This window comes from Triturus cristatus, chromosome 1_2 (assembly GCF_964204655.1).
Source record: "Triturus cristatus chromosome 1_2, aTriCri1.1, whole genome shotgun sequence".
NCBI classification, from domain to species: domain Eukaryota; kingdom Metazoa; phylum Chordata; class Amphibia; order Caudata; family Salamandridae; genus Triturus; species Triturus cristatus.
In genome coordinates this window covers 174,327,915-174,350,848 of record NC_140580.1, presented here as the reverse complement: position 1 = coordinate 174,350,848, position 22,934 = coordinate 174,327,915, and the positions used below count along the sequence as shown (strand labels likewise).

General features: G+C 41.5%; 1 protein-coding gene across 1 annotated transcript in view; it reads right to left on the bottom strand.

Annotated features, from left to right (window-relative positions):
- SMNDC1 (survival motor neuron domain containing 1) overlaps positions 1 to 22,934 on the bottom strand; it is a 108,892-nt gene that overhangs the window by 73,919 nt on the left and 12,039 nt on the right. Inside the window, exon 2 of the mRNA XM_085603433.1 lies at positions 19,214 to 19,333. Within this exon, the coding sequence (XP_085459559.1) occupies positions 19,214 to 19,333 (120 nt within the window). The remainder of the gene's footprint in view (positions 1 to 19,213; positions 19,334 to 22,934) is intronic.

The following is a 22,934-nucleotide window of genomic DNA, read 5'->3' as shown; positions in this document are numbered from 1 at the left end:
CACCTCTCTGTACCAAAGTTAAGTTATTCGGTATGCTGATGTGGAAATCTTGCAGATCTAGCCATTTTAGAAGCCTTAACCAGTAATAACCTAAACTGATTTAAGATCAGTGAGCCGAGAATGGGAATTATGTTGTTTTATTCAACAGTGACAATTTTCTTAACGTTAACATATGAAAATGGTTTACATGGTCAATAATAAAAAGTAGTAACAAGTCTACTTAATGGCTAAGAAGTATACAAATGCACTACTGAAGAACTTAATTGGTCATAAAGTGCTTAAGTAGCCTCTGATGAACTATTGTGGCAGTTTCATGCAAGAACCATCTCATAAGAAGAAAACTACATTTATCAGGAACATGCTGCTTAACTTGGAAATTAAATGTCATCTAACTAGAACAAAGTATGAAAAAAGCGATGTTCTCATAACAAAGAACTGCTTGGTCCATCTAAAAACGTCCTGCATTTTCACCAGTATAATTATTGGATACACATATGCCACACTTCATAATTAGCTGCTTCATTTCCTTGTTTGCATGAGCTGAAAAAATACATTACTGTTTTCCTGCTAAAAGTAACTTTTTCAATGTGGCCAGAGCATATTGCTTACCCAGTCTTCTGTACAGAGCCAGCTGCAAGATCTGCGTAACCTGTGGATCGCAGGATCAAATCCCAGGTAGGTCCATTCAGTCTTTCATCCTTCCAAGGTAGCTAAAAGGAGTACCAATTGTAATCGGGTAATAATATATTACAACTTGTTTGTAAAGCCCTTCAACATCCTCTCAAGGACAGAGGGCGCTGTAAGTGTTGCATTTTCTCAGAGATACGGAATAATCTAGATTTCCAATTTTGGATAGTCATAGTGAGCAGCCACTTGCACACTCATTAATAGATTAAGTTCTCTCAAGAAACCTGAATCTTACCTGCAACGTTGGTCTGTGAGCACCTCAAAGTATGTGAAAGGGTTTCAAGGAAATATGCTTAGTGGACAAATAGGAACAGAATTAAAGAATCAGTAGTAAATTTAAAAAATAATAAATAAAAAAAATTAAACTTAAATGCTAATCCAATAGACTTGGTCCTGGCTCTTCTCCTTCCACAGTGGGTTACTAACTACTACAGTCTATGGTGGGGTTGGAAACCACTCCAAACCATGTCACTTTGACACAACTGAAGAGGGGCACATTTAGGTGCGAGTCTTTTTCCATTCATGCCAATTCCTCCAAGCATCCCACCTAGTCGAAACACTTTTTGGCCAACATCGATCCTTTTGGTTGAAGTACAGCATATTCTAACACGAGTTGACGAAGTGAGCACTGGAATAATTGCGCTCCTTCCATCCCAAGTAAGTACAATGCCCTGGTGAAAACTGAAAGCCTCTGTTGATAAAAGACAAATCTTTGTGGTCCAAATGAAAAGACAGTTTGAGCTAAAAAAAATGATGCTCAAAAGATATTTGCAAGTGTCTGAGGTGGGAATGCATCCATGGTAAACTACCACCACATCATCTTGAACCCTGATTAATAAGCAGAAGTTTTAGAGGAAACCAGAAGTACCAGGATATACAACGGCAAAAGAAACAAACCATAACATGGCAAATAAATAACCATTTAACAAATGATAACCTGCTAAGAGCCAGACAGTCCAAGAACCAAAGAAAAAAAAAAAAGTGACCATTTGCACAGAAGTGTTAAACATTCACCTAATAGTAAGCAGATCACTGGATCACACACACACAGGACATTAAATGCAGAATTTTTAATAGTACCACCCACCAAAACAACCCCCTTAAGTGAATTTGAAGATTTCGAGCAGACTTCAGAGAGAAATACAGGGTTAGCCAGAAAGAGAAGTAGGGCAGGGTGCCACAATTGTCTACGCAATAAGAGAACTTGTCATTACAATTTCTCATGCTTGCGCTCAAGAGAATCGGTTTCCATGCTGCAATAAAGAAATCAAGAGGGAACATTGTTAATAGGGACCAATAACAAAGCTTCATCGCTCGCTTACAGAAATTACAGCTGGTTCCATTCTTGTCTACTAATGTGGTAAATAGAAGTTTAAAGATTTGTTGTGACTTGATGGTCAGCAAATGGCCTATGGCCACAGAAAGTTGATACCACAGGCCATGGCAAGGTTTGTAGATGTGAGCAACCAGAGACACTGACAAATCTGTTTCTGTAATTTAAGGTACGTGAAACAAAATTTCAGAAGCTCAAACTTCCATGTAAACAACTGATGTGTAACATGACTGGTGACTGCTGTTCTGTGACTCTCAAAGATCTACAGGCTTATCCCAGTTAATAGCTAGTGGCTGCATGAGTTATCATTCAGTCTATCCAAAGGGACCCTCCCATTATAAAAGGCAGCAGGACTTATGAGTTTTTGGAACTACAAAGCGGATGTAAATCTTTTACAGAGGTGAAACCGTCGGGTATAAAAAGGGCCAGTCTAACAAGAATCCATAAAGACTACCATCTAAATGCCAATCAATGTTGAGGAAGATGAGTGGTTCCATTCAGCCAATCGTTTACACATAGGGTAAAGATGTGCCACTTCAAGACCAGCTGGGCTTGAAACTATGAAAAGCAGGATTCTGCACTATTAAAAAAAGAATGAAGATAAAAGTAAGCATGTAACCTCCTACTGCAAAGCTGGAATGTTCTTAACTAGAAGACAGTAAGCATCTTGATCTACAGACATCAGTGAATCTCACATGTGAATTAATTACCTCCTACATCTGCTGAAGAGTCACCTCAAAAAATAATAAATATCCAACAGCCAAGTCTTCATTGGAAAAAAATACCTGCAGCAGATACCATTTTCACCCTCTGAGTTTTACCTCACTGTGGTGAAGGTTTGAAACTATAAAGACTAAGAGGTGTAAATGTTGAGAAGTTACCAAAATGTCTGCTATTTTATTTGTTGATGTACCATGGATTGGGTCTTAAATGCCCTAATAAAGGTAAACCTTGTAAGCATTCTCTTCGCCTACAGATGAATGAACAGCCAAACGTCACAAAAATGTAGACAGAGGCTTTTTTCTATTTATAAAAAAAACTCAGTTTTGCTGGCTTTGCAAGCCTCAAAAGACTATCAGTATTAATTACAAGGCCAAGAAATGACATAATAGACCACTGAAGTTCAAGATGGTTTTAGTAAACCTCCTAAAAAAAAAAAAGGAAAAAAGAACATTTGGAAAGCTAAGCATCTTAATGGAGACATGTAACAGGTAGGCAAGTAAACCAAAGGATGGAAACTGGATTTTGCACGTTAGGCCAATAATATCTGAACTTTCCAATGATCAGGGGGCACTAGAATATCACAATTGTTGTGTTTCCCTGATAATTATGGATTTCCAGTCCTTGACACAATCATCTATTAACTAAGTAACTTGCCTTTTCTTGCGGATAACTTAGACTCTACTGCCTAATTCAGTTTTCTATTACTAAATAATTCCAAGACTCTGAACAATGCTATAGGTTTAGCAATAGTGATTAGGTCAACTATATATTTGTTTCGCATACAGTTAACAAAACTCACTGCTGGCATAATTTACAACCTCAGAAGCAGCAAGACGACAGCTATCACACGTTTGTGAAATCTGACCACACCCTCCTTTTCAAGGACTACTAATCAACATTAGGAGGATGCTTCTCTCAATGGAGTGCTGAAAAGCAGTTCAAGGGACATTTTGGTTTTTAGACAAATTATGATGTCCTTCGCATAAATGAGAACATTTTCATGTTTTAGAATGAATAAGCACTAAAGGTTGGAAGACAACCTCCACACATTCGATATCAGCAAATATGATGCTCACAGTTCTGGGAAGCTTTTACCAAATCGCCATCCTTTTACAACTTTTTATATTAAAGCACAAGGGAAAGATGGAATAAGGAGAGTTGCTACTCAATATCCATATGAAGCAAATAGGACCAAAATGTATTGATTTTCTTGCAAGATTTGTATATAATTTGAACGAACCAAGAAGTACAAAGGCTGGGACACTCCACTGCCATAAATTTAGAGTCTGAAAATAATGAAGAGAATCCGGTTGGTATGTTGTTTAAACCCAAATTTATCAATGTAAAAAAAAAAAAAACTCTCAAATGACAAATGGCGCATACTAGACCCTTTTAACACACCAATTACCTACACTATTTGCTCGGAGAAAGGGACAAAAAACCATGTCAAACACATATGGACACACAGACTTGATAAGATTAAACCCACCTCAATGCACTGGGGACTGCCGGTAATAAAAAGTCATGAAAACCATGCCTAATTGCCAAATGTTGTGTAACTACAAACAAAACAGAATTTACAGTAAGCAACAGAGTAAATCAAACTACATTCTGTACACACACAGGCAATATGCAAGCATATTAGCTAGCATGGACTTAGGATACACAGTCTGCCAATGCACTGTTGGTAGCACATAGAAAAAGAAGCCCTTTTTTAATGCACAATTGTAGCTTAGCTTCCGTTAGCTAGAAGAGGTAGGAATGTGCACATTTAATAACAGAGGCATGGTTTGTCGCGAAGATTAACCAGAGAAAACTGTCAAAACTGTACTTGAATAGAATTTGTTGGTGGGATCAGTAACTAGAATGTTTGACAAACTACTCCACTTGTCTCCAGCTATACTTTGCTGAATGTTAGTGCATGGTTCCCCTTTTGTTATTCACCCCACCCCCCCATTTTTTTTTTTTTTAAATAAACAAGCATAGTCCCATTATACGGTATAATGGAAAATACCTAACTTTACAAGTCTATTATATATGTATGTTGACATATTTGCATAGGGAACTAATGTCACAGTATATAGGACAGATTGGGCTTGTGTATTGTGCAAGAAACCGATCATCAATGAGTAATATGAACCATATTTTTAACACTTATTTGGATCTGTGGTAACACACAAAACTTCACTTTGTGCCTTTGTTACAAGAACAGATACACTGCTAATTTGCTCAGATGCTACACAACAGCACTGCTTCAAAAATCTACTCTCTCCCTACAGTACCAACAATCGCCAGGCAAAGTAGCTAAAATGCTACAATGTTGAGGCGTTTTTGGGCCATGAGGAGGATAAAAACAAGGCGTCTCAGTCATAAAAAGGAGCCCGACACGTCTAGTTCAGTTATATCATGGAGGCTTTTGAGTGGACCAGCTGGACATGGATGCCCCGCCTAGGCTTTTTATGCAGCACAGAAGCAGTAAACAGACCTATTTGACTGAAGAATTGCAGTCTTAAGGGTAATGAGTTATGTTTATCACTTTTGCAGCTGCAATTCCCCTTATTTGCTGAGTGTGTGAGCTATTATTCTCCATTGTGTGGCTACATCAGAAAGAAAAATCCCCTGGACATAGCCTTGGTTTTTCTTTGGTCCGCTCAGATAGTATTGCAAATAAGGCTATGTATACAAATTATTTACTATGGTTTAGAAATGTTCTGTTTTTATGAAAATAAATATATCTCTATATATCTATATATATCTCTATATATATATATCTATCTATATCTATATATATATTCACAGAAAAAACCATAGGTTTCAGGCACGTTATAGTTAGGAATTAGCATTTAAAAAACCTCAGAAATTCACTGAAAAAACCATAGGTTTCAGGGGTGTTATAGTTAGCTGGACTTTTCACTTGTACAAAACCATTGAAATTCCCCCGTTATAGTTAGTTCAGCTAACTATAACTCGGGCGCCCACAATGCACTGCTGATGACGTCACATATTACATCACTCATGACATGGTCAGTGACATCACTCATGACATCACTGATGACATCTCAAATGACATCACTGATGACATCACTGATGACATTATCCAGTGAATGTGTGTTTTTCTGAAAATTAAATATGTTTTATATATGTATATCTCAAGGTCGATGGAAGAATAAATGGGTATATAAGTGTCTAAATGGATGATTTGTTTTTGAAAAATTGATTGTGTAACTGACTGATTAAGTGTATCATAGTGAATACATGGCTTAGTGAGTAATGTTTAAATATGTAAATATCTGTATCAGTCTCTCACTTTGTGTATAAGTGGCTGCATGGGTTGGTGAGTAGCTACATGGGTGTCTATATAGGTTATTAGTTGGTTTTTTGAGTATCAGTCTGAGTGTCTGCATGGTTCGGTGGGGGGTATTACGTAGTGCATAGGTGCATGAATGAGTGACTCACTGTTTGTATGTGTTGAACACAGCATGTGTGCAGGACTGTATGGGTGGATGAGTGTGTGTATGGGTGTGTTAGTGAGTGAATGACTGTCTCAGTAGTGTCTTTATGAGTAACTACATATGTTTTAAACTAGTATATGTGACTATTGGTGTATATATGTGAGTATATGTGAGAGTGAGAGATTGAAAGAGTTCCTGTATGAATAAGTATGTGTTTCTATAAGTGATTGTTTAAAAGACTAAGTATGTGTAAGTTTCCGTAGAAGTAAGTATGGTGGTGTGTGTATAACTGTATATGCAAGTAAATGTATGTTTGATTCTTTATTAGCATGAGTGACTATGTGTGTGAGTAACTCTATGGATGAGTGGCATTGTGTAACAGGATGTATAGGTGTATGAGTACATATGATGAGTGAGTACATGTATGAGTGACTGTATAGGACTGTTGGTGAATGAGTGGATGTGTATGTGGATCTTAGAATTACTGAAGAGGTTGTTGTAACTGGTATTGGTATGTCCATTGTTTTGAAAATTTTAGTCTCTATTTTTGAATGTGTGTATCAAAGGTTATATTAGGGTGAGAGGAGGTCTGCCACTCTATCACAAGGATGATGTCATCAGTGATGTCATCAGTGATGTCATTTGAGATGTCATCAGTGATGTCATGAGTGATGTCACTGACCATGTCATGAGTGATGTAATATGTGACGTCATCAGCAGTGCATTGTGGGCGCCCGAGTTATAGTTAGCTGAACTAACTATAACGGGGGAATTTCAATGGTTTTGTACAAGTGAAAAGTCCAGCTAACTATAACACCCCTGAAACCTATGGTTTTTTCAGTGAATTTCTGAGGTTTTTTAAATGCTAATTCCTAACTATAACGTGCCTGAAACCTATGGTTTTTTCTGTGAATTTCAAAGGTTTTTTAAATGCTAATTTCTAACTATGCCTACAGAGATAGGACATGTGAAGAAAGAAGAAAAATGCACAGAAAGAAACAAAAGAAGTGCAGAAAGAAGCAACAGAAGTCCTCAAATACGAAGATAAGTGCAGGAAGAAGGATAACGTGCAGAAAGAACAAAAAGAAGAGCAGAAAGAAGCCTTGTTGCAAAATCATCCTGTACCCTCAACTTTTTCAGACGGATACTGGTGGTAACTGAGCCTGACTAACCAGTCCTAGAGCCAGTGCTATGTTAAAAGACACTTAGAATACAGTGAAAACACCTACATACACTAGGGAACATTATGCGTTGGGGTCCCCCTGTGATTAGCATGACCTCCTCTGTAAGCCCCTAGTATATAAGAGGGCATGGGGATTAAAACTACCTCTTAAAACAGGCCACAGGGCGTTTTTGCACACGTTAACTCAGGCCCCGTCCCCTCCCTTCACCACTGTGTAAACACGCCCTGTGTCCGTTTTTAGTTGGGAGATTAAGTTCATTTGAATCCTGAGGGTCCCTGGGGTCCAACTAGCCCACTAGGTACCTCCAGTAAGTGCCACAGAGCTGCGTTGCAGAGAGGTGTAAAAAGTGGCACGGCCTGGACCACCTCTCTGCAATGCAGCTCAGTGGCGCTTACTGGAAGCACTTGGTGGGCTAGTTAGCCCCCAGGGGCCCTCAGTATTGAAGGGAAATTATATCCCCAATTTAAAACGTGCCATAGTGCGTGTTTGCACATGTCACCTCAGGCCCCGTCCCCTCCCTTCACCACTGTGTAAACGCGCCCTGTGGCTGTTCTAAGTTGAGAGATTAAGTCCCCTTGAATCCTAAGGGTCCCTAGGGTCAAACTATACCACTAGGTACCTCCAGTAAGCGCCACAGAGCCTATGTTATAAAGCACAGCGCTATGCCATACATATTACAATCTGGGATCCATATCTTTCTCACAGTGCATATGCAACCTTACACTCTCCAGCACATATTTTATATTACAACTTTAGAGACTAGTTAGGTTACACAACACTGCCCTGTGCATATTACACTCCAAGGCGCATATCGCATAGCACGCGCTAGTGCCTGTGCTATCTCGCGCACTCCAATGAATCTGTCATTGCGCACAATGTATTGCATATTATATTTCACGCCTGGTTCATCTTATATCACACTTTTTGGTGCATAGTTTATACCATACACTATATCTAGTTTTCATTTTCAATCGTGCTCTCAGGACTATGTTCTATATAACACTGTGTTCACCTACCCTTTTCACGGGCATTACATTTTGCGATAGGGGGTGGAGGGTCAGGGGGTGTTTCTGCCAAGTGAGCCCGGAGTCACAGTCACAAACGTCCTCTTCTTCCTGAATAAAAGTGAGATTATGCTGCATACTTGTTCATATTTTAAGTAGTTCGCACAGACACAATGTTTTAAAAACAATAAAGTTCCTAATACCCGCCTTCTCTGAACAGTTAGCTTGCTGCCCCATCCCCTTCCTCCCTATCCTCTGTTGTGTGAATCCATGGACTAGCCTCCTCCCTCCTGCCATGCATGGTCTGATGTGCTGCCACTGCCCTCAGTATGATGCACCAGTCCACTCCTCCTGCCCTCCATTGCCCAATTCTATGCCCCATCATTGACCTCCTGCTTAAACTCTGTGCTTAGCTTGCTGCCCCTATTCTCCTTCCCCCTGCCCTCCGATGTCTTTGTGCATGCCCCTGCTCCATCCTTTTTGCCCACCATGTCCCATGGACCTGCCACTCCTATCTACTCTGAGTGTTCTGTTGAGCTGCCACTCCCCTCCCACCTGCCTAGCATTGTCAGATGACTGTAACCTGTCCCTGTCACCTCCACCCTGCCTGTCCACATGCCATGCCCCTATCCTCTTCCTCCTGTCCTACATGGTCCATTGTACTGCCACATCCTTCTGCCCTCCCTGGTCTGTTGTGCTGCAGCTGCTCCTCCTGCCTGCCCCGTGTGGTCTGTTGTGAGGTCCCTTCCCCTGAACTTTCTTGTCTGTGCACAGGTCCTGACCCTCCCTTCTATCCTCCATCGTCCTTTGTGCATGCCCCTCCACCCTCTTTCTTGCCCATCATAGCCATTGTGCTGCCACTAACCCTCCCACTTGCCATGCATGGTCTTCTGTGCTGCCATGGCCCCTCCCACCTTCCCTGTGTGGTCAGTTAGCTGCCCCTGACCCCCTCCCACCTTCCCTCCATGGTCTGTGTGTATGCCATCACAGTCTCACTTTTGCTCTTCATGGTGTGTCTTGCTTCTAGTGCCCATCCTGCCTGACCTCCATGGCTATCTTGCTGCTCCTGCCCTGCCCCCTTGCCCCCAGCCCTACTCCCTCCCTCCTGGCTTGTCTGTTCCATTATAATGCCCCTGATCCGTCCCTCCTGCCCTTTATGGTCTGTTATGCTGCAGCTTTCTCTCCTGTCTGTCCATTATGGTCAGCTAGCTACCATTGCCTCTTGCCCCTCTGTTCTCTGTTGTCCATGTGCATAGTCCTGTCCCCTCCCTCTTGCTTTCTATGGATTGTTGTGCTGCACTCCCGTGTGGTGTATTGTGCTGCTGCAAACCCTGATGCCTGCCCTGCAGGGTCAGTTTGGTGCACCTCTCCATGTCCCTCCTGTCCTCTGTTATCCAAGTCCATGTCCCTATCCCATTTCCTTCCATGATCCAATGTACCATACTTGCGAACATTTTGAACTTGGTAAGAGGGAGATTTTGAAAAAAAACTGGGGTATTGATTTTCCCCTTTGAGTTACATTGAAAAAGAGGATATTGTAGACAGGAGACAGATCAAATAAAGCCCATTTGAGCTTAAAAACATTGGACGTTTCCTGGCTGAATCGGGTCTGTTGGCATGTATGGTTGTACTACCATTGCCTCTTCCTTCTGCCCACAATGGTCTATTACATTGCCACAGGCTTGAAGGAGGGTAGATTTTGTATCACAGGGGGCCCCTGGCCCGTTCTGTCCACACCTGAAGTATGAGACCCTTGTCCTTGCCCTGCCAGCTGCATTTGTAGGCCGTATTAAATTGACCAGCGGGTCCTGTGTTGCTATATAATTATCCTGAGACATCCTTACCACTCAGCCAGTATAAAAGCCCTGTGTAGGCCCTTCTGTTCAATATGTAGGCATCTTTGTTAAATTGACCATAGCTCTGCAATTTTAGTGTATAGCAGTCTGAAGGCAGGTCTGCGAGGCCTTCTGCTCCAAACCAGTAGCCCCCACCCTACCCGAGTGCTCCGTGCTCGGTATCAAAGTTCAACATCCCCCTGAAGCTGTCGACATACAGTAGGCTGCATCCTGGACTGGTACTTGCTTCCTGGGCAGGTTTCCCGCTTTTAAGGAAGTGGCAACCGCAGAGCGTCAGGTTAGGAGAACTGAGGAGATTTTATACATGAATATATTGAATTCCCGTACAATACCCATTATTTTCTGCTTGCTCTATGGAACTTACGATAAGCGATTGGCCTGAGAGACTGACCTTTTCACCCAGTCCATTGTCAGCATTAAGTGGGTAAATGACGAAATGTCTGGTAAAATCTGCAGACGAAGCTTTTGGGTAGCATACGTAGGTAGATGTAGCGTGCAAAGGAGCCCACAAAATGATATAAAAAGGGAGCACCCACAGATATCGACGGACTACCTCGCCGTCTGTATGTAGGTTAACAGGCAGTGCAGGTTTTCCCCAAGAGCTGGGAGCTCTTGTCTTCCTTTGCTTAAAATGTCTTGCTCTGCTTTGCTTGAAGTATCTTATTCTATTTTACCTATATGAAATGTCATGTTATGTTTAACCATTGTTCTCTTTACTTTAGCATTTAAAAGATTTTGTATTGTAATTGCAGGAATGCTTGCTCTAAGAGTAAACGTGAGTGTTCCTAGGTAACATTTTCCTTGGTGTAACTTGTTTCTCATGATGCATTTATAGATGTGTTTTCTCTCTCTCTCTGTCAGTACATTAATTGAGATACAGAGAATATCATGACAGCTGTATGATTATCTGGATTCTGTATTTTGTACTTTATGTCTCTATTCTGCGGTTTCTTTGAAGTTGCATCTTCTCATTAAACTGCCATTGTATTCTGCCTCCAATTCCATGTCTCATATGTCTGTTTTCTTCATTTTTGGAGCAAGCGTTCCTAGGCACCCCGGCTCAAATTAAGGTGCCCCTTTTGTCCCTGACTCACTCTCCTGCTCAGTTCTGTGGTGGCTCCCGGGGATCTGGGGACCGCCCCTAGCTTCCTTGACCCGTAATAGATCTTGCCTCCAACAGCCTCTCTTGCAAGTCCTGTATTGTTGGTTTGTTGCCCCTGCCCCCCTTTCCACTGCCCTCCATAGTCTGTTGTGCTTCCACGGCCCTTCCTGCCTGCTCAGTGTGGTTAAATTGTTGCCTTTGCACCCTCCTACCTGCCTTCAATTTTCAGAGTCCGTGCCCCTGGCCTCTGCCTCTCAACAGTATCCTAATGAACAACTAGATTGCTAACATTCTATATTTATCACAAAAGTGTGGAACGCCTGACATCATCTTGATGTAATCAAAACTGTAATACCTAGAGCATTTCCTTTAGAAATTACATATATGAGAGGGTCTTATTGGCATCAAAATTATGGTTAGTGCTCTAAAAGGCTAAAATAAGGACATATTTTCTGAGTTTTCAAATAGCGACAAAGCACTTTTAAATTATTTGTTATCTTTATGTTTTTTTATCCAGTTGACCACTTGATTAAATGTTGCACTTAGGGGAGATGATGTGGTGTTACTTCCAGAACTGCAGACTTTGCAACTGGGGAACCAGGTTGAAGTTTCTGCTTCAGCTCGACATTCTGTGATTCTGGTCAAATCACTTAGTTTCCCCATGTCTACAACCAAAATGAATGTGTTCTTGTGTGATGTAACCAATGCTCATGTAAAGCACTCCAATACCTGACAAGTCTGCACTATATAACACTGCAAAAACACAAAATAATAAGTGTTTTGCACACTTCTGTCATTGGGCTATATTTGGGCTACATCTGGGTGATTTTGGGCTACATTTGGGCTCTTTTGTCTCCGGTGGCCATCTTGGGAGATTTATTTGTTATGAAGTTTCCTAATTTCCTCATGTACTGCAGTCTCCTCAGTAGGAAATGCTTTCAGTTTTTTACTTTGATTCCATCATGAAGGTATTCAGATATGTCACACATTTGCCATAAATTCTGAATGTTAGCACTCTAGTTGCTCATTAGATCATTGTAGTAAAACTACTGCACCATGGAAGTCTGCTCCTGGTATTAAAAGTGCATGTTTCAGTCTGCATGTCAGAATTTTTTTAATGAAATAGAAGAGGATTTGAGAAGTCACTCAAAATGTGCCCTCATTTTCTTTCTTCAGCTTTAATCATAATTTCTATGGCAAAATGAACCTCCTCATTGTGTTCCTTTTTAAATTAAATGTTTTAAGTGTTACCAGTTTATTCCAATCAAGATGGCTTCAGGTGTGCCATACTTTTGTCATAATGAAGACAGTAAGCGCTCTAGTTGTTTTTAAGAACATTCTGGGACATTCTGTCATTGGGCTATACTTGGGCTACATCTGGGTGATATTTGGGCTACATTTGGGCTCTTTTGTCTCTGGTGGCCATCTTGGGAGACTTATTTGTTATGAAGTTTCCTAATTTCCTCATTTACTGCAGTCTCCTCAGTAGGAAATACTTTCAGTTTTTTACTTTGATTCCATCAAGAAGGCATTCAGATGTGTCACACATTTGCCATAAATTCAGAATGTTAGCATTCTTTTTGCTCATTAGATCACTGTAGTAAAGCTACTGCTCACCAGGGAAAACTGCTGCTGGTATTGAAAGTGCATGTTTCAGTCTGCATGTCAGAATTTTTTAATGAAATAGAAGAGGATTTGAGAAGTCACTCAAAATGTGCCCTATTTTTTCTTTCTGCAGCACTAATCATACTTTTTATTGAAAAATGAACCCCCTCATTTTGTTCCTTTTTAAATTAAATGTTTTAAGAGTTACCACTTTAATCCAAGCAAGATGGCTTCAGGTGTGCCATACGTTTATCATAAGTAGGACTGTTAGCGCTCTAGTAGTTCTTTGGAACACTCTGGGAAGCTGCAGTAGAACACAAAGGAATCAACTGACAGTCTCTGCCCTTGTTGGATGTACATGTTTTACTGAGAATGTCAGACTTCATTCTCACATGACTGAGAAAGATAATGTGAATTTACAGAAAATAAGCTCTCAGTTTAGCCTATAGATCACCTTCCAAACCTCTGTGGTAAAAGCATGAGAAAATATTTTTCTCTCAATCATGATATCCCAGCAGAAGGCTTTTTCACATGGTGAAATCACCTTAGAACATACCACAATTCCTAAAATGAGTATGGTACCATCAACAAATGATTTATAATGTAACTAAAGTCTTAAAACCTTCTATTAACTGCAATGCTTTTTAATGAGGTGCTATCATGTATATTGGTCCCAAGATGGCTGCCAACACTTCTTGGATGAAGTGCTGACAGCCAATCAGATCTCAGGATGAGATGTGTGGTTAGGCTCCGCCCACATATATATATGCTTTTAAATGCTATTTTCTCAGGATCTACTGAACAGATTTACACCAAACCTACAAAAGGCACTTCCCTGACCTAGGGACTACCTCTCTGCCAAATTTCTAGTAATTCTGTTCAGCCGTTCGGGCTGTAGCTCTGTCTAAAGGTCCTATGGAAAAATGCATGGGAAAAACGCGTTTTGGGACCCCCCTTTTATCTCAGCCCCCGCTTGACGAATCCCCCCGAGACTTTCAGGGTAGGAGCGGAGCGTAGCGCCCCACCTATTTTGAGAAATTCGCGAGGATTCATCGACCGGCGCCAAAGTTATTCAAAATAGAATGTTGCGGATTTCCTATGGAAACGTGGTCCTAACTATAACTATCTACTGGCGACCGCCAGTAGATAATATATCTATATATCTATCTATCTATATCTATCTATATCTATATCTATCTATATCTATCTCTATATATATATATATATGTTCACTGAAAAAAACCATAGGTTTCACACATGTTATAGTTAGCGGAAATTTTACTGATAAAAAACCAATGAAATTCCCCCGTTATAGTTAGTGCAGGAAACTATAACTCACGCGACCGCAATCCTCTGCTGATGCTAATACTGTATTTAGACACTTATTTGCCCATGTCTTCTTCCATAAATTTTTAGCTATACATACATTACAAATATTTTTTTTTCATAAAGACACATGTCATCAGCAGAAGATTGCGGTCGCGTGAGTTATAGTTTCCTGCACTAACTATAACGGGGGAATTTCATTGGTTTATCAGTAAAATTTCCGCTAACTATAACATGTGTGAAACCTATGGTTTTTTCAGTGAATTTGTACGGTTTTTTAAATGCCAAGTTACTTTACGCCATTCGTGGCGTGCACGCCCACTTAACGCAGTTAGTGCCGTGCACGCACGGTGGGCACGCGGTGCGCTACGCGCACCCACGTTACGCTAGATGGGCCATGTACGCACGATGCGCTTCGCGCACCGTGCGCACATTGAGGACATATTATGCGCTTCCTTGTGATAGGTAATCTGTTGAAATTTTTTTGGGAAATGCTGTGCTCTTATATGCCATGCACAAATGGTGGCCTTCGGACACCATTTGCACACGGGGTGGAGAGAGTGGGGTTTTTTTTTTTTAATAATTTTTTACCATACGCGTACGGTAAGCGAACGGTAAGCGTAATCGGCGAAATTTTCGAAAAATAAAAAAAATTACCGTTTTTTGCCTTGGGGGATCTTTGAAGACTCAACTAACATGGTTATGTGCATGGGCGCTGTCTAAACAGCCCCTTTATATGTTTTTGGCATTTGTTTATCAGCTCCCCCCTCAGAGTGCGAGAGAGAAAATGGCGGCCGCCGCTTCCTGGTTTCGACCGATTCGAATGTTTACTAAGATCTAAGGGCCAATCAGAATCGCGCTCGCGCACGCCACCGTACGCGTACGGTAAGCGTACCGTAAGCGCACCGTAAGCTGGCTCAGATATATATATTGATTTAAAGGCTATTTTCTCAGAATCTACTGAACAGATTTACACCAAACCTACAAAAGGCACTTCCTTGACCTGAGGACTACCTCTCTGCCAAATTTCAAGTAATTCTGTTCAGCCGTTCGGGCTGTAGCTGTGTCTAAAGGTCCTATGGAAAAATGCATGGGAAAAACGCGTTTTGGGACCCCCCCCTTTTATCTCAGCCCCCGCTTGACGAATCCCCCCCCGAGACTTTCAGGGTAGGAGCGGAGCGTAGCGCCCCACCTATTTTGAAAAATTCGCGAGGATTCGTATATATATATATATATATATATATACACACACACACACATATATACACTGAAAAAACCACAGGTTTCACACACGTTATAGTTAGGAATTAGCATTTTAAAAACCTTGCAAATTCACTTAAAAAACCATAGGTTTCACACATGTTATAGTTAGCTGGACATTTCACTCGTGAAAAACCAATGAAATTCCCCCCCGTTATAGTTAGTGCAGGCAACTATAACTCACGCGACCGCAATCCTCTGCTGATGATATTACATCACTGTATTTAGTCACTTATTCACCCATGTCTTCTTCCATTAATCTTTAGCTATACATATATTACAAATATTTATTTTTCAGAAAGACACGTCATCAACAGAGGATTGCGGTCGCGTGAGTTATAGTTGCCTGCACTAACTATAACGAGGGAATTTCATTGGTTTTTCACGAGTGAAATGTCCAGCTAACTATAACATGTGTGAAACCTATGGTTTTTTAAGTGAATTTGCAAGGTTTTTAAAATGCTAATTCCTAACTATAACGTGTGTGAAACCTGTGGTTTTTTCAGTGAATTTGTACGGTTTTTTGAAATGCTAAGTTATTAATATATATTTTTTTTAATTTTACCGTGCGTGCACCGTGCGCTTCGCACACCGCGCGCGCGCCCACTTTACGCAGTTCACCCCCTCAGAGTGCGAGAGACAAAATGGCGGCCGACACTTCCTGGTTTCGAGCGATTCGAATGTTTACTAAGATCTAACAACCAATCAGAATTGCGCTCGCGCACGGCAGGGTGCGCGCGCGTATAGATATATATATGCTTTTAAATGCTATTTTCTCAGGAAATACTGAACAGATTTACACCAGACCTGCAAAATGCACTTCTTTGACCTTATGGCTACCTCTCTGCCAAATTTCACGTAATTCTGTTCAGCCGTTCGGGCTGTAGCTGCGACTAAAGTCCCTATGGAAAAATCCATGGGGAAAACGCGTTTTGGGACCCCCCCCTTGCCAAACCCCCCCCCCCCCCCCCCGAGACTTTCAGGGAAGGAGCGGAGCGCCCCATTAGTTTTGAAAATTTCGCGAGGATTCGTCAACCGGCGCCAAAGTTATTCAAAATAGAACTTTGAGATTTCCTATGGAAACTCGGTCCTAACTATAACTATCTACTGGCGACTGCCAGTAGATAATTCTCTCACACACACACACACACACACACACACACACACACACACCTCTTGCGGTAGAGGTGGATGAGGTGTCTTTGACAAAAATAGAATTTTCAGTAAATGTTCCTTAGCCGTTGGTCCGAATGATGGCATACACAGCCCAACTGCTGAAACATCTACCATAATGCCATGGGATGCTAATCACCTTTCAAGGAGTGCGAGGGGAAATTGAAGAGGAAGAAGACCATAGTACTTGTGGCACTATACAAAAACACAGACGCAGGGATGTATGGGTCACTACAAATATCTGATACCCTACTGCATTTAGACTGGGTCACTGGCATGAAGGACAATGAGTGGATACAGGAATGGGCATCTTATGTCACCATTTGCAATGGCTTTCTGGCCTCTGTATAACTGATTGTTGTAAATCTAAGGAGGACCTCGAATACCTGCATTGCAGATATGCATGGTCCTTTGAGTGCACATTAATTTCATGATATGGTCAGGGCGAAAAGGAAACTTGTAAATGCAGGATTTCGTTTAAGGTTAGATTCTCCTGTGTTGGAGTGATTATGGAATAACTAACAGAGTTGTTCATTCTATTACTGTTCCTTAGCTTCAAAGGGTTACTAGTCTGCACTCCCTTCTACATTATACATTCAGAACCTCAGCTAGTATCAATTGGTTGCCCAGTACTTCAAATCCTTGCAACTCCATTACCTTTCCAAAACACACTTTCAAGTGTGTAAAGCCAAAATAATCCTTCTGAACAGGTGGTGTAGGGGGTCCCGCAATGGAGGTAACTGACACCAGTACTGGAGTGTTGCCAAACCAGACATCATGCAATGCAGAGTAAAATGAAAACCGTTTCCCAAGGAGCACAAGATTCAAATCAGCTGCAAATACAAGTCTGCTGTCCTTCCTATGATTTTTGATAGAAGAGTATCTCTCAGATACAGAAAAGATAGCAGCTCAAGCGACATAAGTGGAAAGATTTAGTGGTACATAGGTCAGGACAGGGCATTTGAGAAAGGGACCCTGGCAAGGAGAAGGAATGCTCTCACCAGTGATTGGCAAATCTTAAGGGAAGACAAGCATATAAATATTGCCACAAAAGTGTGATAAGAAGGGGACAACCATACACATTTGAAGAAGGGAACTATTGAACAAAGTACTGGAACTGAAAGGGCACCGATCTCTACTCTCTTAAACAAAGTCCTGTACTTGTACGCTTACTTTAAATAAAAAAATAAAAAGTGGCACTTTAGCCCACTTAGTGTAGGTTCATGCTCTTCGGATCAGAGACTTTAAAGCAAGAAAAATAAATAAATCACCAAAAACACTGATCTGAGTTGCTCTTTCCTGTCCAGGTTCAATCCGATTTATTTTACGGATTTATACAGCGCATAGCCCCAGCGCTACCCAAACCAAAGGACAGGTGCCAATAGAACTGCTCCAACCAACGCAAAAGGAATTACGCCGGGAAGAGCCAGGTCTTTAAAGCCTTTCGGAAAGTCAAATGATCTGGAGTCCTCTGATCGAGATGGGGAGGGAATTCCAAAGGTGGGCCGCCTGGACCATAAAAGATCGACCACTAGGCTCTTTGAAATCGGGGGGTACATACTAGTCCCGAGTTGGCAGAGCCAAGGGGGCGATTCAGGATGTACTGGACTAGCAGGTCCACTAGGATCGGAGGGCCTTGTGTCAGAATTTTGTTGGCTACACACAGGGACTTAAACTGGATTCTTTTAGCTATTGGTAGCCAATGAAGCTTAGGTAAAAGAATAGATACCGAGCAAAACTTGGGAAGTGCCAGCAGAGCACGTGCCGCTGCATTCTGAATTCTTTGGAGGCGTAAAATACAAGATTTATTGGCGCCTAGATAAAGGGAGTTGCCATAATCCAACCTGGATAAGATTGTGGCCAGGAGAATAGTTTGGCGGTTTTTTGGGTCAAAATATCCAAACAGAGGTTTCAACCCCCTCAGCAGTCCAAAACAGACCCCTGCAAGAACTTTAGATGGAGTATCAAAAGAAAGATCCCTATCTATCCAGAAGCCAAGATTCTTAACCGCCTCTTTAGGCAGTGAAGCTGGTTTGAGTTTATCCGGTCACCACTGTTCTGACCAGAGCACTATCTCTTGGCTGTCATCCTGTCTGCAATCGCTAACAGGTCCTCTTTAAATTTAAAGAGGTTGTTTTTACACTTTTTGGAAAAGGCAGACTAGCTGGGCGTCATCGGCATAAGATACCAATGACATCCCTCTACTTTTTGCAACCATTGCTAGGGGTTGAACATAGATGTTAAACAGCGCATATAGAGCCTCAACCTCTCCTTGTCTCTACACACACAAATCAGTTTCAAATTAACATGGGTTCTTGTGCAGGAACGTGCTCAAGACCAAATAAATTGTGTTGCTAGGAATTAAAAGGAAATGATGGGCAGAAATTTGGCAGTGGTGTGACAAAGTCATCGATTAGTAGAGAATGAAACAAATGATTCATCATCTTAAAGTGAAAGCACACTACAGATTAATGAAAAAGAAAAAAAATGTAAGCTGTCAGTTCTCACCTGCAAATCTTTCTTCAGCTTTAAAAGGTCATCGTTCTCTCCATTTGCAGACAATGCAGCTTCCACCTGCTGAAGCTGCGCTTTGTAGCTGGCTAACTGTTTGGCAAGTTCTTCTGCCATCTGATGAGCAAATGAAAAGTGTTAGAAAGAGTTTTAAAAACAACAAAAAAAGCGCACACACATTTCAAGTGAAACATCAAAAACAAAACCTGTACGGTTTGATCCATGTCCGTGTTTAAGTCTATAGATTTGACAATCTAGACATATACCTTTAAGTCGTCCCTTACAAATACTGCTAAACCAATAACTAAACTCAATCTGCACTATATTGTTATTTTAGTTATCTTGCGTCTGTCAAAAAACGGTTCCATTTATCACAAAATGGAAGTACCATTTCTTGCACTTATCGCCTCAAGAGGGGAAACACAGCACTGGTGAAAGACATTTCTTCTTAAGAAAATATATATTTTCACATGCCTTAGTAAGATACAGAAAACAAGTAGAGCCTCCCCCGCCCCCCCCCCCCCCCCAAATATTCAGGTTAGGCCCCACTAGCAGTCCGAGTCGCAGGAGTCCCACCCCATTCAGACTCAGGTACAAAAGTCAAATGTGTTCTAGTACTGAAGCACTATCTGGTAGACAAGTTCTCCTAGGGGCTTCCAGCACATTGCTCAGTATTCCCCGCACCAGCAGTGATCGTCCGACCAAACTTTTTGAGAGAATCTCTCCTGCGCCGCTCCTCTGATGCAACGGTAGGTCTCCTTTGGCCTTCTCCTTCGGGTGGGGGTGGGAATTGGAGAAAGGAGTTTGGAGGGATTGTCAACTTTCAGGTTCCAATCCTTAGTCAGCATTTGGCCCGCACACATCAACATGGCGACATTTCCCCACGATGATGGCATCCACCAGGCTGCACTCCCACTCTTCTTCCAGTGATCCCCCTCTGGCATAAGGGGGTCACACCACCTGCTCTTCAATGGGGCGATGGCTCGATAGGCAAAACAGCAGGTTCCTCTTCAAGGTTGCCCCCTTTGGCCTAATGGGTGGCCAACTCACACAGGCAATGTCCCAATCTTTGCTGTACTGGTCATGGCTCACTTCACAGCAGATCTCCTCTGGCATATTTGACACAATTCATGTTTGCAAATGACAGGAAGGGTCAGCACTAGGGATCCAGATATCATTGCATTTGGGGGCACTTAGGGCAGGACTATGCACAGAACTTTTCGTCCCAACACCACTCAACCCAACAAATGTGGTGCCTTCCAAACAACAAAGGGAAAGCCAAAGGGAAGTCTGGTAAGTCCCTCTTAAAAAGCTCCCAAAAAACAGAGTAATCCAGCTAATATGTCACAACCTTTTAAATTCCGGCCCTTGGGTTAACCACTAAAGTAATGGACAAAGTCTTCAGAAGCAGTACTGCAGGCCTCACAAAAAAAAGGAGTTGTCCTTACAAATTGGGACTAGGTGCACACCTTAAAAAGAACAGCCACTCCCAAGAACTACCGAATTTTCCTGGGATACTTCATACATGTAGAATGATAGAAAGGGAGCAAAAGAAAAGTCAGTTGCGATACCCTCTTCTACTACTAATCCCTATTTCATGTAGTTTCCCCATCTTTGGAATCTGCCTCAGAACCATGCTGAGCTCCCTTGGTGATCCAAATTTGCACCCTAACCATGCATGCCCCTTGTCATACGCCTCGTCTGCAATATGGTTCTGAGTGACAACTTTCAAGACCCTAATGCCACTTTGCTCTGTTGTCCCGGTAGTCTAGACTTCCTATGATCTGAAGAAAAAGGTAATGGTTCTTAAGGACCTTCTTGGTATTGGATTTGCTCTATTCTGAAGAAGTGTCAAGAATCGGTTCCCAAAACAATTGAAATTTTAATGGTTCCCCCCCCCCCCCCCCCCCATCCTCCACTCCAAAAAAAAGGACTAAGTCTAGATATTCAAAAATGATTTCATCGGAATACATGAAGGAAACAGCTGTGGCCAAAAACATTCTAAATTAATACAAATGATAATCAACGGCTGGAGTTAAAAGTATGAACAAATTTAAATTTGCCAACAATCTGCAAAAATTGTGCTGATGACATTTGGCCCCCTATGCTGGACGAAGCATAATCTTCCCTAGAAGGCCAATAATCAGTCACTCAAAAGCAGGATGAACAAACATCCAGAAGAAGTTAACATGCCAGACTATCAAAAACTGTAATACAGACAGGACAAGTCCCAATGTTAGCCACAGAGTGCAGTTAAGGTTTCTGTAAACAGAAGGCAACTGGGTGAAGTCATAGTCAAACCCTTTATTAAATCAAATACAAAATGATCATAAAAGTACAAGATAAAAAGCCTATTTTCAATATTCATTTTCAATTTAGGTAATAAAATTATTTTATCATTTTATCTATAATTTAAAAAAATTTAAACACAAGAATTTTCCAAAATATTAAACCGGCCATTACCCCATCATATAGTATACAATGATTATTAAGTGCTCAATCCGGTGACTAATGCTTTCACCCTTTTTTTGCCATGCAGGCCCATAGGAACGAAGCTAACGAAAAACAAGTTAGGGGGTCAGATAAACTTTAAAAAATATAATGCCACCCGGCATGGATTAAAATTCATTTTCGGTAATAGAGGTTTTAAGTAGTCATTCCTCTCCTTCTCATATAGCCTGCAAAATAAAACTAAATGCAAATCAGTTTGTTTTGACAGTTTGTCACATGGGCACAGAATTAGATCAGCATGATTATAGGTTTTATCGGGGTAAGCTAACATGAGTGGGATCATGTTCAAACGAAACCTCATCAGTATAAATCCGTGTTGTGCGTTTGTGACATCTGCCAAGTTAAAAAAAATGATCCTCTGTCACTGGAGGGTTTGAGCTAAAGGTTGCAACTGCGTGTTTCTGTCTATAGTGTTTCTTCCTCTCATACTCCACCCTCTTTAGAAACAGTTTTAATCTTTTCCTTTGAGACCTTTTTGCATTTAGATGGGTCCTTAAACAGTTGAGATAGGCCAATTTTATTCAAGAGTGTTTCTACATAGCCCAGCCATCTGGACCTCCTACAATTTTTCATTTATAAACAGTTCTTGGTTATTGTTTGAGTCAGGGGGATTGTGTCCCTTCGTCAGATTGAGTGCCACAGAACAATAGGGGCCAGTTGTATTGTGTCTGTTATATAGGGAAGTCCCAATTCTGAATGTAAAATATAGGTAGAGGCCGAAACGGAGAGGCCAACTAGGGATTTAAAAAACTTGTTTTCAATAATTTGAAGGGCACCAGTATCTACAGTGCCCCACACTCCAGCCCCATACGTTACTGCTGCCTTAACTTTGGCCTGGTATATGTTTATTTGTACGAGCGGTCTGTCACCCAATTTTTTTGCAAATGTTTTTAACGGCAGACAGTGTTCTTTCCATTATACCCCTTCTTCCTTCCACTAACCTTTTCCATGACAAGTCCTTATCAATGAGAACCCCCAGGTAAGGGAAGAAGTCCACCACCTCAATCTCCTTCTCTACATGGAGATAAGGTATTCTCTCCCTTTTTAGGTCTCGCCTGACCCAGCGCATGCGCTGGTGTGGCGAGACTTATTGAGAGGGCTCCATAAAGTGCTACCAGGCCAGCCTAGAGCTACAGTGCGCGGGCGCCGAGCTTTACCGCGATTACTTTCACGGCCGCTTTGCATAGCCAATAGGTCTCGCTTTTGG